Source organism: Hermetia illucens, chromosome 4 (genome assembly GCF_905115235.1).
Source record: "Hermetia illucens chromosome 4, iHerIll2.2.curated.20191125, whole genome shotgun sequence".
NCBI classification, from domain to species: domain Eukaryota; kingdom Metazoa; phylum Arthropoda; class Insecta; order Diptera; family Stratiomyidae; genus Hermetia; species Hermetia illucens.
Window position 1 is genome coordinate 34104157 of NC_051852.1, and position 17666 is coordinate 34121822.

Consider the following 17666-nt stretch of genomic DNA (forward strand, 5'->3'; position numbering starts at 1 on the left):
ATAATTGAAGGCGTCTTCGATGTCCATAAATGCGCCTAAGACGTATTCTTGATCGAAAATCGTAATGTCAGCGGATGCCACCGTGATGTTGATGACCTCTTGCCTGACCTTATTGTAGGAAGTGGGTTAATTTCCTAAACTGAGGATCTGCAATTCATTTCCTACCGGATACTCGGGTAGTCTCGATCTTCTTGCATTGTTGTGGGAACTTCCCCAGCATATATGGTGGGCTTTAGCATCACATCCCGCTATTATTCCCATGCCTTTACTTTTGGCATATTGGTTAGTTGTGATCCACTGGGAACTTCGGCTACGTCATAAGAGAAATAAGTAGAGCACCATTGAATCGCTTTATATCCCTGTTGATTTTTATTGGCCTATTTGATCGTTGTGGTGTTGCCATCACATAGGTCTTTAATGAAGATAGCTTGGAGGTCTTTTGAGACCACGATGCAGGAGGGGGTTCTGTCACTTCCACAGTTTAAGTCCGTAATTTCCCCACCAACAACCCATGGTTATTGTATGAGTTATATACATGTCTCAGCTATTGCTGGACGACTGACGAGTGCAGTCGCCGCTTTATAATGCTTCACATTTTTTTGCGGGATTTGCCTCATCTATGATTCAGATACCATGGGCTGTATGGGCCCTTCTATGGTTTGAGGAGCCGACACTTGCTCCCGTACCTTTTTAAGATTCGGTTCAGGGACGCCGATACTGAAGAAAGTTCCCAGACTATTGGCTCTTTTCAAGATGGATGTAATTTTTTTAATCATCAAATATAGTCATGTTGGGTATCGAATGAATGGTCTCGGTTAGTACTTTCCGAAGCCGGTCTTAGTTTTGACATTTATTGGAAGGGTGGGGAGTGCGAGGGGTCGAAAGTGATCATTTCTTTAATGGACCCATTCTCAGAAACTACCCAAACGAAAAATCTGAGGCTGCCACTATATGGTGCCTAGGCTCCGAAATATGCTTCATACCAATATCAGTTCAAAGAAAGTTAATAATACTAGATTACCATAATTTTTAGTAATTGGCTGCAAAACTCCGTATAACATAGAGCACGATCCTACCAACTACCTAGTAATAGTAGGCTATAATAGGTCAAAATTGTCGCTTCCGTGCAAATTGGAGACCGAATGTGGATACTCTCAGATAATATATGCATATATTAGGTGCCATGTACCAATGGAACAGATGCACACCTAAATGTCTTTATAAAAGAAATACACAAAACCTTTCATACCTGAAGCGTCCAGCTTCCGGTTGCCCGACTTGTTTTGCTTTGCTGCCGAACAGCATCCAGGCGGAGGTGTTGAGGTTATTCTGGACAGCAAGTTGTTCCAGGACCTCAGCACCATTACGCTCCTCTTATAGAAGCCAGAAAAAACACGATTTCAGTTCGGAAACCTTTTTCAGGGTCAGCCTCGTTCCCTTCTACAGATCGTTGAAGGAGGAGCAATACTGTCTGAGTCACTCGTTCGTGTTGTCATCGGGAAAGTTTATCTGTAACATTTTACGGTCTATACCTACTGACGCAAAGCGTAGTTTAGTCCCTTCCGAAGATCGAGTCCTTACAACTAGGAGAAGCTTGGATTCGATAGTCTCATCTCTTTGCAACTATTTGAGTCAAAGAGTTCTTTGTGGTTTGTGGATCTCAAAGTGAACGTGTTGAAGCACTTGTTTTGCTTATAATGATCAAAATTTTAATGCGTCATGCCAACAAGATTTCAGTAAAGGTAACTGTAGGTAAATTTCTAGGATTCACCAGTTGTTTATACGGTTTCGAGGTCTATCTTCGTGAATCACTAAAATAAATTTGGCATCATTTTCAAACCGCCCAGAAACTCTTATTTCTCAGCAATAAATTAAACGTAGAACAAAGTCATGATTTTCAGTTCGACGGGTTATTCGAGATAAGCCCTAAAGTTGCGTGAATCTGACAGAAAGGAGATCCTGGGAAAACCTCGAGCAAATTGTTCAAACCCAAAAACGATTTTTGACGCACTATGCATCAGTTACGGGCGGCCTGTATATATCCGTTTCATATTTTTTAAGCAAGATTTTTCATTTCAATTACTTTCGAGAAAGCGGCCTTCCACAGTTGTTAATTTTTGATACCTAACTGTCCTGATTTTCAATCAGTCAACCAAAATTTTCAATTTCCTCCAAGGGTAGGTCAGACTTATTTCACAATATGTTAGTTAGTAGTATTTGTTTCACTCTCCTACACGAAGCACTGGGTTCAACTGTTCCCGATCAAATTGCGGTGATATTGCTATGATAGTTAAAGTAACCAATTCATGCGAATATAATTTCCCCATGTACTTTGACAAAAGGAAATATTTTGGATATCCTACTGAATTCCTAACCATCTGACTACAGTTTGTTGTTATTTCCAACAGAAGGCTTCAATATTTATTCACGCATCTCAAATAATATAGAAACGTGGTAGAAAATGAACAAAATTTATATATTTAGTAATCAAAATATAAGAAAACACTTACCTGTTTAGAACACAACAGTTAGAAACACAAAAGATGTAACAACAAATCCAAGAATAGAAACAAACAAAAGATGAACCAAAGAAGGACACAAAGGTTTGAAACAAAAACACAATCTTTAAATTTTTGATAAAGTTCCTACTGGCAAGTCTATTTCATAAAATAAAAATAAATCTGTAATATACAAAACCTTAAGGCTAGTATTTTATCTCAATTAATAACTATATTCACAGTCATCTAAAAAAACATTTTTTCAATTGTTTCCGCTTCGTTTCCTCCCAAACCGTACCTAGTTCGAAATTACAGAATATAATGATAGTGAACATCTCAACCGTATGAGATTGAGACTAGTTTGAACAAAATTGGGATAGAAATTACTCAGCGTTTATAAGATATCCATTTCTTCCTATCACGGGAAACTATCGCTTCTCATCTAAACTTAACAAATGACACGAAAAAATAGATTCTAAGTATATGATTTGATAAATTGTTTACAATGAAATTAAATACTTTGTATATCTTTGCACATTACGCATTTACATGTGTTGTGTTTTCTACAATGCTTAGGTCTTTTGTAACATGAAATCCCTCGATAAGATGAACTAAACTTAAACCGCACCCAGTTTTTTACAATATGTGGGAGGATCACAGGATCAAAACTATACACAATTGCCGGATCAGATCCATCTTTTTAAATCCTAATTTATGATTATTCTGCACTTATCATTTGCATCTAACCATTTTTAAGTATAATTAAATAATTAAAAAAGAATTCATAAAAATACTCAGTCACAAAAACTCATCCATAAACTGTCCACCATCATTCCACCAATTGAGTAGAAATCACCGTTCCGTTAGCCCGGCGCTACCCCGACCATCGCTACCGCTGGCATTGGGTCCAGTTACCGAGGACCTCTTGAAGAAGCCGAGCGTGTCTAGCGTTTTCATTGATCGTTTGACTAGTTCGTCCTTATACTTCCAGATCGTCCGATCCTCGATACTATGCTCGCGGTATTCTTCGCAGGATTTCTTCAGAGTTTTCACACAGTCGGCACGATAGTGCTGAAGTTGAGCGTCTTCAGTGTCAATGGGGTAGGATTTACACACGCCACCGAGACAAGCGAGTGGGAAGTGATTGTGCAAAGTAAGGACGCGCTCGGGGTTGTGGAAACATTTTACATATTGATTGGGTTTCGTGTAGTTTTGTGATCGATAGACATGTTGGAGCATATGCATATATTTAGGAACTTCTTTGTACCAACCGTGATCGTGTTTATGATCGTCTAGGAAGTAGACGTTTCGAACGTTGTAGCTGGGATATCCTTCAGGTTTGATTTTTTCCGCCTTGGGGATGATTCTTTTCATGAGATCTCCCCAGGTCATATCATCATGCTTAGGCATGATCACCTCATCGATATCCAACAAGGCAATATAATCATAAAGATATAAATTTTTGTAAAGGCAATCATTGTACGGTATGACCTCATTCTGTCTTTTGTGATTTGTCTTTTTCGTAAGGTACAGATGCTGGAAACCTGGTACGTTAGGTTGCCCACCAGGTAAGGTTAGAGGAGTGACTTGAACCTTCCCCATCTGCTCATAATGCCTCAATACCTTGGAGATATTAGGATGAACTTGGAGCTCGTAGAAGTAAATCTTTTCTGCGCCAAGGATATTCAATAGTTCGATCCACTCTACTAACCTTACAGAAAGATCATCATACAAAAAGTCTAGGCCTTTCACACAAACAGCAAATCCTTTCTTTTGATCGTCTTGTGGTCGATTGTAAATAACCCTCAAGTTATTTGTGGCTGTGTCACACTCCTTCTCCACCATAGACACAGACGAAGGAACGACGTGATGGAAAGGCTTTGGTATTTGACATGCTATCAGATATGGTTGATAGATACCTTGCTTATAGTTTCCCCACTTATTATACCAAATGTACTTATATTCGAATGTTTTTACTATGAATGGTTCCTTCTGTCCGTCAAACCAGAATTGACAGAAGGTTTTCACTTTGGGCTCGATTCGATTAATCATACCAAGAATTCGAACTGTTGGACCGATCCGGGAGTGCTTGCGGATGTCGTAATAGGCGCCAAAGAGCTGGAAGGTTCCGTTTGATGTTCGCATTGTTTGCCAGTAGATATTGTTAAATTCTAATTCGAATATCGATGGATACTTGGCACATGTTGATGACTTCTGTTGCAGGAAATTCTTGTTTTTACTCCAGTAGGCTATTGGTAAGGATGGCAGACGTGATTCCACATCGCGGACTAGCTGTTCGTCATCCATGACTGCGAAGGAAAAAAATGATAAAAATATTGGTATTAGATTTATTTATTTTATCTATCTTAAATCAAAATTATCTGGAAAATAACATGCATGGAAATTTTATTGATATGGTTAGGAAAAGGTAATACGCGAAACGATATATTCTAGCTAATATCACCCAGCAGACACACATTTTAGAAAATCTAAAATGACAATCACTCGGGGAATACATATATTAGATGCATTTTCAAATGGCAAATTATTTATCATACAATATCATTAACACCTCTCCTCTGCGAAACAGCGTGATTAGGCTACAGATGGTTTTTACTCAAACCAAAACCAAACCTCAAACCAAATATTTTTCTAGGCCTACATTGGTTAAGGTCAGCACCTGATTATTTTTCGCTCATATTATATTATTATGTTATCAGTCGGTATCCGGTCTAGGCCTACCTTAATAAGGAACTCCAGACACCCCGGTTTTGCGCCGAGGTCCACCAGTTCGATGTTCCTAAAAGCTGCCTGGCATCCCGGCCTACGCCATCGTTCCGTCTCAGGCAGGGTCTGCCTCGTCTTCTTTTCTACCATAGATAATGCCCTTACAGACTTTTCAGGCTGGATCATCATCATCCATACGGATTAAAGGATCCACCCACCGCAGCCTATTGAGCCATAACCCCATCCATAACCTGACGGTTATGATATCGCTCATATATTTCGTCGTTATGTAGGCTACGGAATCGTCCATCCTCATGTAGGAGGCCAAAAATTCTCTCCGAGGAATACATGAGGACTGGCAAGATCATTGTCTCGTATAGTAAGAGCTTTGAGACGTTTGAAGCGAAACAGTTTGTGTAAGCTGAAATAGGCTCTGTTGGCTGCCAACAACCGTGCACGGATTTCACCGTCGTAGCTGTCATCAGTTGTGATTTTTGACTGTAGATAGGAGGAATTATCAACGGCCTCAAAGTTGTAATTTCCTATTTTTATTTCTTCCGTTTGACTAGTGCGGTTTAATGTTGTTTTGGTGTTGACGTTGCCACCATATATTTCTTCATTGATGTGCAGCCCAAGATCTCGCGCCTTCTGCTTGATCTGGATGAACGTAGTTTGTACGTCTCGGGTCGTTCTTCCCATGATGTCGATATCGTCAGCATAGGCCAGTAGGTTAAAAAGGACGCATGATAGGGCATCCTCTTGTCTTAGACCATTGTTGATGCTGAATGGTCTCGAGAGTGATCCTGCTGCTTTTATCTGACCTCGCAGGGTCAGGGTCAGCCCAGTCAATCTTATCAATTTCGTGGGGATATCGAATCCCTTCACGGTCGTGTACAATTTTACCCTGGCTTTGCTATCATCGGTGTCCTTAAAGCCAAGAAAAGATGGTGTAACTTATGTGCATGGGCCAATGATTTTCTGGGCGTATGGGGCTACCCGACCTAGTAAGACAGCGGAGAATATGTTGTAAATGGAACTCAGCAACGTGACACCTCTATCGCCCCCTTTACATGTATGGGTCGTTAGGCATTGATTCGCTGTCCCAAACCTTGAGCATCAATTGATGGACCACTTCGTCTAATTGGTCGGCTTCATATTTAACCATCAATCAATGAATCAATATAATTGGAGCAAATGCCACTTGCAGCTGCTTTCGGCCAGGCTGCTCCGCAAGGCAGAGGTGAGGAAGCATCTGAAGGGTTCACTCTACCTTGCGACGAACTTTCAGCTAAAATTCAGTGCCTAACTCCGTAATCATCAAAGGTTAACGCAGAAAAGCAGGGGCCTAAACGCCGCACATAATCTGAAACTCTGCGTTGCGACTGAAGTACATGCAATTATAGATGTCGCCACTTCATTAAAAAATAAGTTCATAATCTTTATTCTACCCTTCCTTCACATTTTTCCGCCCCTAACGTTGTAAAATGATTGGAAGGTGGAGGTGGCTTGAGTCTCTCAATATAGGGTTGTAAATATTGGGGCTCGTTCTTCTACATATTTTTTTATGGTTGACTATTGAGTCAAATTCTCTATAATCGGCGCACACAAAACTGCATTCAGAGTTCTGCGTTCTTCGTAATATGGATTTCCGCCATAGACTGACCGCCGGCAGTTTGTTAGTTTTTTATTTTAATCAACGATATCCAGGAAGCAAATTTCTAGTTATATATTGTCCTCAGAGCGAGGAGCAAATAATTGGCTCAAGTTACGCTTAAAGCTAAGGAAGAGATAGAACCAAGCGACCCAAGCTGAAGGGCGTTGTAGGACCAGCATAGCTCCGGGATCGAGGATTCAAAATAGAGGCCGAGCCTCGCGAATAGGACCCTTGCTACGGGCACTACGAGAGGCGAAAATGCGACATTGTTGCAGAAAAGGGAGACTGAGGGTGCGTCATGAAGGATAGTTCAAACGAGGAAGGTTCTTTTTAAAAAGGAGGGTTCGGGTGAATTTGCTTTGTACAGCTTCAAAAGCGCGATGGCAGTGGTTGCGGAAGGTGGATCACACTACACGACAATATTCAAGGATGTTTTTGATAAGGGAATTAAAAAGTGTTAAGGAGGGCTGAATTGAGGCACAGTCAGATTAGGCTTTGGAAAAACCGATGTAAATAGTGAATTACGGTACCTAGAAAAGATGCATGAAGCAGATTTGGAGCAAGAATAGAGAAGTGAGATATGACGTAATTCACAAGTAGAGAAGGTTAATAAAGGCTTCTTTCCAAAGATGAGGAAAATATATTTTTTACAGTCAACAAGGAAGAGGTTTGGAACTCAACTAGGAAAGATCCTCACGCTCGGCCAGAGATTCGGAGCAGTTTGCATCTAAAAGTGGCATAGACGACGCTGGATGCAAGAAGGGAAAGATTGGACGGAGTTACGAGAATACCGAATAAGAGACCAAAATGGTTTGAAGTCCCCGCGGACAAGGGTGACTTCGTCGCTCAACATGCGGTTAGAACAGAATACTGTAAAACGATCTAAGAGCGACGCGAAGGCTGAGTTGGGACCGTCAAAGTTAGCTTTGCGGAAGTTGATCTTTTCAGATTTTCCCGTAGAAGACTGGAGATTGAATTGAGGAGCTGCACTTCAAATTCAGGTCAATTTTTTCATCCAGGAATATGCAAGGCAATAAAGAGAGCTGATGGGGGAGATTGGAAAGGATGAGATCGAGAGTGCGGTACGAAGGTTTTTTGGTGGTGTTGAAATTCAGGGCAGAACAAGTGTGGAGGTTAAAAATTCCCCCAAGGAAGAAATGGAAAGAGGGGAATTCGACAGTAAGGGATTCCGATAAACTGCTAAACAATGCGTCGTACAGGTGAGAAATGATCCAGTCAGCAGCATTGAAATGATCCAGTCGCTTTTGCCAAAATTGGGCTTTAATGTGGTCCGTGACGATAAAACATAAGTTAAGATAAAGTAAATCTCCTTGCTTATCTACGACCACTTTGGAGTTGACGTTGTTGCCCATGTTCAATGCCTGTCTCCTAAAGCAGCTGCTAATCCTTGTTGATGATTTTAGTAACAGACATCGAGTTGGTTTTCAGAGATTGTAAGACTTACGAGAAAAAGTATTTTCTTAAGCCTTTTCCTCTGTTTTACCATCAAAGGCGGCAGTGTCGATGTTCCCTTAAACTTCAACCTAACATGGAACCCAGAGTATCCAGACGTAGCCAACAGTATTTAATTTATTAAGGCATTACCATACTAGTCTATAGTTCACCTGCGTGGATTTAGTTGTTTTAATGACCTTCTTGCTGTCAAGATCGTAATATTCTGCCTCCTGAAGTTCCTCTGGAGGTTAAGTAAGTATCTTTAGTATATTTCCACATAAAATATGCTAATATGCTTACCAATTAGACCCAAGTATTTTTTCCTTGCGTCATTGATTCTGCAGTGAGGGATCCGTCGGTATACCAAGTAATGAATCCCTGATTTAAGCGTGTTTCAAATTTCTCATCGAAATAAAATTCCATTGGCATATTAATCTATGGTTATCAGTACTTACTTGTGAAAAGAATATCAATCTTCCTCCGACTAGTGGATAAAGCGAAGAGAAAACAAAGATGCGGCAGATGTCATCGTGCAACATTTTTGAGCGGATGCTTGTTTATAGACAAACCTTAAGAGATAAAGATGGGGAGTCTATTCTTAACATTTGAATTCTAAGCCCCCGGCAGAGCCTGTAATTTCCATATTTACCTTTTACTCGTCGTATATCAGCCGATATTAAACTCTCATCAAGCCCTAGATAGAGTATTTTCCTCAATTTACAAAAACCTTCCCTACTCGGTCTGCACCGAGTTTCCAGGGGGAGTGATACAAGTGACGGTTCACGGGAAGTTTTCAACGTAACCTTCAAAAAAATCTCACATTCAGGCTTCGCTGCCAAAAGCACTTTTATAAGTTGGCTTGTTTTATCCTAAAAATCACGCAGATACTTCTAAGAACAACGAAAAGCACCATTGGTCAAAGTGGTACAAAAATAGACTGCATCACTAAAAAGAACTATGTGTCTGGTATTATCGGCGCCAAGCGCGCGACATTCGGCGTAGCTCTAGATGCACTTCTAAATTTGCAACACTTGGAAATATGTAATTCAAAGCACTGCAATGAGAGTAGTTCATAGGCTAGTTTTGCGATTTGAAAGAAAGAATCAACTGAAAACTAGGAGGAGACAGAAGAATGTGTAGTGCGATAAACTAAGGCCCTCTGCTCCAATGGCTCAAAAGACAGAACAATGTTCTTAAACATCTTTCAAATAATAACGAGAAGTGGGCTTCTCCCTTAGGACAAAGCGATAGTCAATTTGCTCCGAGGGTTTTGAGTTGTCCTCTGGTCACCTGAAAAATGTAAAGTGTAGAGTGTAGAAATTATTTGAACTCTACCCTGGGTACACGGTCACTGTAAGGTTGAAATTCAGCCATACCGGGACCGGCACCAGCAATTGGGAGTTCCAGCAGCTAACGTTGCTATCAAAAACTGGTAAGAAACTTCTGGCAGAACTTAAGTGAACACCACACTTTGCCTGTCAAACCCAAACAAACGTCATGCGAAGTTCATTCCGTCCAAAAGCAGGAAGACTTTCAGGAGGGCATTCTGATTGACCACAATTCACTAGTTGGGCATATGTTCAGAAGTCCATGCTGCCATGAGGAAGGCAGAATCCATCAAACGTTTCATTACATATGTGGGTACTACTCCTTTCGACGCATCAGAAATCAGATCTTTGGTGCTAACGTACTCCACTTGCAGCGGGGAGCATTACATCCACTAACGAAGATCCTGTGACACATAAACGAATCCGGGATATTAGATGAGGGCGTCGAGTATAATTGTCGTCATCACAAGTAGATAACTGAATAATCAACGGATGATGATAATACCTGAAGTTGGTGTACTGTACGCAACCCTTTGTTTAAATTGGATGCACTTCCCTTGAAACGGCGAGATTGGCTTATTTCCACTTAACTAATTCCACTATTGCACAGACATACGGCACACCAAACACTTCCTATTTCATCATTGATAAAACCGTTTGTATCTTAGTGGTCTAACCCTTCTGACAATAATTTGCAAAATATCAGTTGTTTTCAATTATCATCACGATTGAAACTTCGGCACTTTACATGGAATAAAAGTAATTTGTGTCATTCCCTATCTCAAGGTATTCTAGTCCCACGAGAATGTTGCTTGCTTGATGATAGTAGATACTTTGCCATATGGCTACTCAAATGACATACAAAACTATTGTATCACAAGCCCTAATATGTGCTGCCAGATTTTCACTCCGAAATGCTACAAAATATTTAATATGGCAACATATAACTTCGGTACTCATCGTGTATAAAGGAAGTTGTCTATCTTTCTATATACAGCCACCAGTCAAGACTTCAAATTGTCACACCCCCTTCACAACCATCCCCTTTAAATGCGAAGAAATTGTATACCCTCCATATCCCAAATTTGTTTCAAAAAGAGTATGTCAACAACTTTTGTATACATAATCCTAAACTTTTCTTTAAACAGAAATAAGGACGAAAACTATCAACGAGGTCACAACTTTCAAACCCCATTTAGCTTTTAACCTCACAAACTCCCTAAACAAAAGAAGCATCCATAAATCACTTCCAATCACTCCAGCAAACACACTCCACACCACTCGAAATCTGTCACTAGAAAAAGCAAACAATCCTTATCCTTCACCCATCCCCATCCATCAATCACTCAAAAATGTCCCTGGACCCGATGGTCAGAAGCTAGGAGGCATTCGAGTAACAACACAAATATTGAAAGGATACTCGTAACTTACCTGTACGATTGTCAACCAAAACATCAGCGGGAACATTTCGATCGGTTGTTGTAGATGTTGGATCCATGTATTTATTATCCTTTTGCAGTAGAAGGCGTCCACTAATCGGAACCGGTACATGCTCCTGCAGTATCACATTGTTGCCGTGTAATTTGAAAAGTCCAATCATTACAAAGGACCATACACTCAGCGAGAATAGAATTTTAAGTATGACTCTACTTTTTGGCATTTTTGATAGATTTTCGTTTGCTTCTTACACCGAAACGTGATTAAATTAAAACTTAAATAGTAAAAATTAATGATGCGTGATTTTGTTGATTATGCGTGTACGCTATTGTAATGATTAGATAATTTGATATCAACCAAGTTGAATTAATTAAAAAATGGCTACGTGGAGTTCGTTTTGTTTTTGTCGTTTGGACTGATGCTGGGAAATCTGAAAGGAAAATGGAAATAATTTATTGTTAATAAGTTTGTATTTAAAATTAACATAAAATTGAATTCCCGCGAATCATTAAATTTTCTGGTCATTAATTTTGTTAAGCAAAGAGAAGTGCACATAACTTTAAATGTATTTCCGAAATAAAAAAAAATGTTTAAATACTTCCAAGAGAACAATCATTTTTCTACTTCGATTAATCTCAAAAGGACAAAGGTATGCTTTGCACGTCCATACTCGTATAAGACCCCACACGCTCCAACTGAATTCTGTGGAAGGTTTTCACTTAGGATTAATCCTATTGACGAAGAAAAATTCCAGAATTTCTTTAATCGCTCGAAGAATGCTTACTTTCGTCCCATCTTCTGATAGCATGTAGTAAGATCAAACGAAATTGAGGAACTTTTAATGTGCATAATGCATCGCATCTATCGGATAACGTCTAATTAAATAGAATTAAAAGAAAATAAAGTGCTACGGCTCCATGCTCCATCACGTAATTATCTTTCTCGCACAGAATAAAAAAGAATCTAAACCCTCTCAGCCTTGAAGCGCCCAGCATTTTCCCATCACCCATCATTAAGAAAGGGCACATTCCTCAGTGTACGATTCCAACCATTATCTGTCCATTCACTTGCAAAAGAAAATTCTCACTCTGGATGGAAAGTTTATCTGCATCCCAGCAATAAAGACAGAACAAACGAAAGGCATGGTGCGCACAAAGCGAGGTTCTGGATTCTTAAGACAAATGTGTGTATATAGCTGTGTATCTAATTATCTTAAATAATGCCTTCAGATAGCCTGCAATTACATGTACGTGTTCCGGCACTAAGGGGAAAAAACTGAGAAAAGTATCAGCAGAAAAAAACTATCCAGATAATGTTAGGAATAAAGTTCGTACTTAAATGCATGATGGGCTTGAAAGTGCAACGATGCGTTGGTAAAAGTGATTTTTTCTCAAGCACGGAAACATGAAAAAGCATCAACAGAAAATGAGAAAATAATCAAGTGGGGTGAACCATAAATGAGAGTGCGTTTTTCAAGATACTTTTCTGCATTGAAGACCAACAGATTGTGCGTTTTTATTAAAGAAAATTGATTATTTGCGGAATAGATATTATATGATGTCTTACAACAGAATATAGTACTATTACGACATAAAAAGATTGTCTAATTTCAATAGGAGTACTGAGCTACAAAACTAAACAACAACATCGACTAAAAATGACGTAAAAGTCAGCCAATTCTGTGACTTATTATATCATTCATTTCAGACCACTTAGCGAAATCAGTGAATATCTAACTTCAATCTAAGGAAAAAGATATAAGATGGCCAAAAGCAAATGTATTAACGACAAATCGGAAGTTAGTGACATTATTCTTCAAGCATCTGATCACCGTGTTTCCAATGACAAAATTAAGTAATGCTATTTCCAACAAGGAACAAAAATGAGGTTCCAAATTCAATGAATAGAGGCCAAGACCTCGAGGCCCCCGATTTTAATGAAATATTTGACAATGCATTTAGATTAACAATCAGTTTAAGGGTAAAACTGTACACGGCCATGAGGGAATTCGGTGTCCCGACGCAATTAATAAGACTGACTAGGCTGACCCTCACCAATGTGCGAGGCCAGATAAAAGCAGCAGGATCACTCTCAAGACCATTCCACATCAACAACGGTCTGCGACAAGGGGATGCCCTATCATGCGTCCTCTTTAACCTGGCCCTCGAGAAAGTGATCGAGCAGGCGCCAGATATTGGGCTGCACATCAATGAAGGCAAGACAAAATATATGGTGGCAACGTCAGCACCGAAGACGAATCAACCAACAACATCAAACCGCACTGGTCAAACACGAAGAAGAATAAGGATAGGAGAATACAACTTTGAGACCGTTGACAATTTCTCCTATCTAGGGTCGAAAATCACAACCGATAGCAGCTACAATGATGAAATCCGCGCACGGTTGTTGTCAGCCAACAGAGCCTATTTCAGCTTACAAGGACTGTTCCGCTCGAAATGTCTCACCATAGGGTCAAAGCTCTTACTGTACAACACAGTGATCTTGCCAGTCCTCATGTATACCTCGGAAACTTGGATTCTTAGCAAGAAGAATTGCGAACTCTTGGCCGCGTTCGAGAGAAGAATCCTCCGAAGAATTTTTGGCCCCCTACATGAGGATGAACGATTCCGTAGTCTACACAATGACGAAATCTATGAGCGATACCATGACCGTCCGGTTGTGGATAAAATCCGGCTCAATAGGTTACGGTGGGCGGGTCACTTAATCTGTATGGATGAGGATGATCCCACCCGGAAAATCTATAAGGGCAATATCTATGGTAGAAAAAGAAGACGAGGCGGACCTTGCCAAAGATGGAGCGATGGTGTAGGTCAGGACGCCAGACAGCTTTTAGGGATATCGAATTGGTGGACCTCGGCGCAAAACGGAGATGTGTGGAGTTCCTTATTAAGGTAGGCCTAGACCGGATACCGGTTGTTGCGCCGTTGATGATGATGATGAATCTTTGGACTATTATTCAGCATCTCCTTGTACCCGTAGATATTGCGAGCTGCCGCAGATGATAATTTAGTCTTCAATGACCACTCATGCTAAGGCTCTTCTTGGTGAGGATTAAATAATGCATCAAACAATTGGGTTCGTATCCCCTATGTGCCTTCTAATCCTGGTTAGTTCGCCCGATATAATTTCTTGAACCATTGCTTTTTATTCCTAACCTTTTTTCGTTTCCACAAATCTATCCATGGTGTATATTTCCGCCTGAAATATAATGGTAAACTTACACACTGGTTCGAAGTACGTTTTATTTGGACCAATGACCCCTGCTTCCGCTCCCTCTGCCGTGAGGGACCAAGTGTGCATGTGTGTGTGGTGGGAGAGAAGCTATAGCTTCTGAGCACTCAAGCCGTGGTGGCCCATGTACTCGACACCCCCATCTAACGGAATATCCCACATTCGTTAACGTATCGCAGGATTTCCAAGGCGATGCTATCCGTTGCAACAGGAGAAAATCGGCACCGAAGATCTGATGCGTCCATAGGCGGGGCATTCACATAAGAAATGCTCCGTGGATTTCGCTTCTTCATTACAAAAGGGACACGTATCATCTTGAATAAATCCTACTCTAACCTTAGTCCACCTAGTGTATTATGACCGGTCGGAATGCCTACAATACTCTTGCTATTCGACGGGATAAACTTTGTGGTACGCATGTTCGGTTCTGACAGCAAAAGTTTGGTATGTCTAGCAGCATTTAGGCACTAAAAGTTGTCATTGTGAGAAGCCTGTTCCCAGTTTTTGAAGACAGCCTTAGCCAATGCTACTGATAGTCCAATTGTTAGTTCCGGTCCCGGAGTGGGGAGATTGAACCCCTTTTGCTAAAGCAATCGAGATTTCATTTCCCTCTACGTCACAGTGACCAGGTATCCAGAGTAGTTCCACCGTATTGTATTCCTAAATGACTTTCGAGGTGATCAAAAGAATACTCAACGTCCTCAATGCAGCCTGGCTATCACTGCAGATCGCAATGCGCCTGCCCTTCAACCGCTCGTCAAGCATCCAGTTTGCTGCTCTTAGGATGCGATCCTACTACTTCCGGATATCCCGCCACGCATTCCTCTGGAACTCCCGAGTATACCATAATTTTCATGCTATTCTTTCCTTCTTTCTATTCTGAGGATGGATTTAATAAGATAACTGACGATTTCGCTACGGAAAATCGACAATACAACCCATACCAGCTTAAGAGCAGCAAAGGCCTGTGCGTTGTGTTCATGGACCTTGAACCGGAAGGTAATTCCAATGAAATAAAAGAGAAAATTACTGATATAGGATATGCAGTGAAATCAGCTAGTGTGATAATGAATCGAAACAGAATACTCCAACCCTCATTCAAAGTTGAGTTGAATCCAGAGGCTCGCAAATTGGGAAAAAGAGAAATTTATCCGATATACAATCTTCGTTACCTCTTGCACAGGAAAATCACAGTGGAAGGACCACATAAGAGCAGTGACCCTGTCCAGGTCATATTGTAGTCTGTGCGTAATCTGCGGGGAATTCCATAAAACAATTCTATGCACCAAAAAATGCAGTAACTGTGGACAAAGCCATACTGACAATCATAGAGGGTGCGAAGTGTATAAAGCCTTGAAGCAAAACACGCTGTCTGTTCAGAGATGGGAGCAAAACCAAATGAACAAATGAAACACAAACTCTTACGAGGTCCGTTAACTAACCAGCCCCATCTATTTGTCCTGGAGTGCGATTTACTGATATGGTGAAAAAGCAAGGCCCAGACGGACTTATTGCTGACAGTTCATATCAAGAACTATCTTCGATTATTGCTGCACGGTCCAATAATCTGAATTAGTTCATCAATACTATCAGTACATGATCCAGGAACCCATAAAGAACCAAAATATGATGTTGCAGATTCTTTTAAATAAAAAATAAATACCATAAAATAGCTCATTGGAATACAAACGGCCTTAGCAAATACAGAGCTCAAATTATCCTCTTCTCGAAAGCTCATGATATTGATCTATGTAGTAACAAATTCAATGTTCGTGGCTATATTTTTTATAATGTTAAACACCCTGGAGAGAAAGCTAGAGGCGGGTCAGCGATGTTGATTAAACGCCAGCTCAAACACTATCCACTGGAACAGGAATTTCATTCAAGTAACCTCGCTATGCCTGCAGATGTGGTCAGGAGAACTTGTCATATCATCGGTTTATTTCCCGCCGCGACATAAAATAACTCATGAGCAGTTTATTCAGTTCTTTAAGACTTTAAGGAACAAATTCATCGCCAGTGGAAACGTCAACGGAAAGTATACCCACTGGGAATCAAGGTTAGTCCCTCCTAAAGGTAAAGAACTGTATGAGGCAGTCTTAGCCAGCAAACTCGATCACATATCAGGAGGTCAGCTTACTTACTGGCCGGCTTATATCAACAAAAGTCCAGACATAATCGACTTTGGGGTATCAAAGGAATCTCACACCAATGAACAACGGCGCAAACAATTTACGAGTTATCGTCAGGCCACCCTCTCGTAATTATTACGGTGCAAAATAAGCCAAAGTACAATAAGTCTCAACGTGGACTGACAAACAAATCCACAAATCGGCGAACATTCAAAAAGGAAATCAACAATTGTATTTCGTTGGACTTTCGATTAAAGAGTAAGTCTGACGTCGATAAAATGTTTCAGCAACACCAAACACTTCGAAAAGAGTCGAGTTTAAAGAAGCCTATTCGTCAGCAATTTTAAAGCTTATGCGGGATAAAACAAGAACACGATGGAAATGGCAACCACATAGGTCTCTCCAAGCAAGAAGCAGACTCAATGAAACCACAAAATAGCTTAAATCGGCGGAGGATCTGGAGTTTGATATTCATTGATTCCTGGGCGCGGTATCTGCTTCTGAATCCAGAATTCATTGTGGGAAGCTGCTAAAAGGGTTAATAGGCGACGATCTGAGTACACCGGCTAAGAAGTACCGCAGGAAATTGGGCTAAAAATAATGAGGACAAAGCATTTGCAGCCCACTGGGAAAAAGTATTTCAACCAATCCGTTTACAGATGCCATTTGAGCTTCGCAGTGGTCCAAACTTCCCTGAAAGATGTTGAAAGCATTTTCCGAAGAAAGTTGAGATAACAATGGAATCGCAGAAACCAGATAAGTTACCTTGGGAAAGACGTTTCGTTGCACTCAAAGCGTAACTCGACCTGAACCGTCTGAAGCAGAGCATCAAAAAAGGAGGGAATGATATGCTTTGGATGCCTTGGTTTCGGAAAAAGTTGCTGTTGGCAGAGGGACTTGTGTCGCCAGCTAGATGCTGCATATTAATCGACATAGCTGTGAATATGTGGTAGAGCCTCATTTGATCAAGTACTAATGACTATCAATCCCAGCGAGCTCAGTGTTGATCACATTATTTCCCAGTTAAACAATATGGTCTCTGAACTTCTGTTACAGTTGCTCAAGACTTGAGTTTTTTTGGGCCATCTACTATCTAGGGGAGAAAATCAACCGTAACCACATGTACATTTTCCTAATGTGGCAGATATTTGGTAGTTTGGTATTGCAAAGTAATAACAAAAAA

At 40.5% G+C, this 17666-nt stretch overlaps 1 protein-coding gene across 6 annotated transcripts in view; it reads right to left on the minus strand.

The window, feature by feature from the left end:
* Positions 1 to 2624: 2624 nt before the first annotated feature.
* Positions 2625 to 17666, minus strand: part of LOC119653416 — a 404817-nt gene continuing 389775 nt past the window's right edge. For all 6 annotated transcript variants that reach the window (XM_038057986.1, XM_038057985.1, XM_038057988.1 and 3 more), the window contains 2 exons: positions 11094 to 11529; positions 2625 to 4807 (listed from right to left, as the gene is read on the minus strand). In XM_038057986.1, coding sequence (XP_037913914.1) covers positions 3351 to 4807; positions 11094 to 11322 — 1686 coding nt within the window. In that variant the 5' untranslated portion in view covers positions 11323 to 11529 and the 3' untranslated portion in view covers positions 2625 to 3350. The remainder of the gene's footprint in view (positions 4808 to 11093; positions 11530 to 17666) is intronic.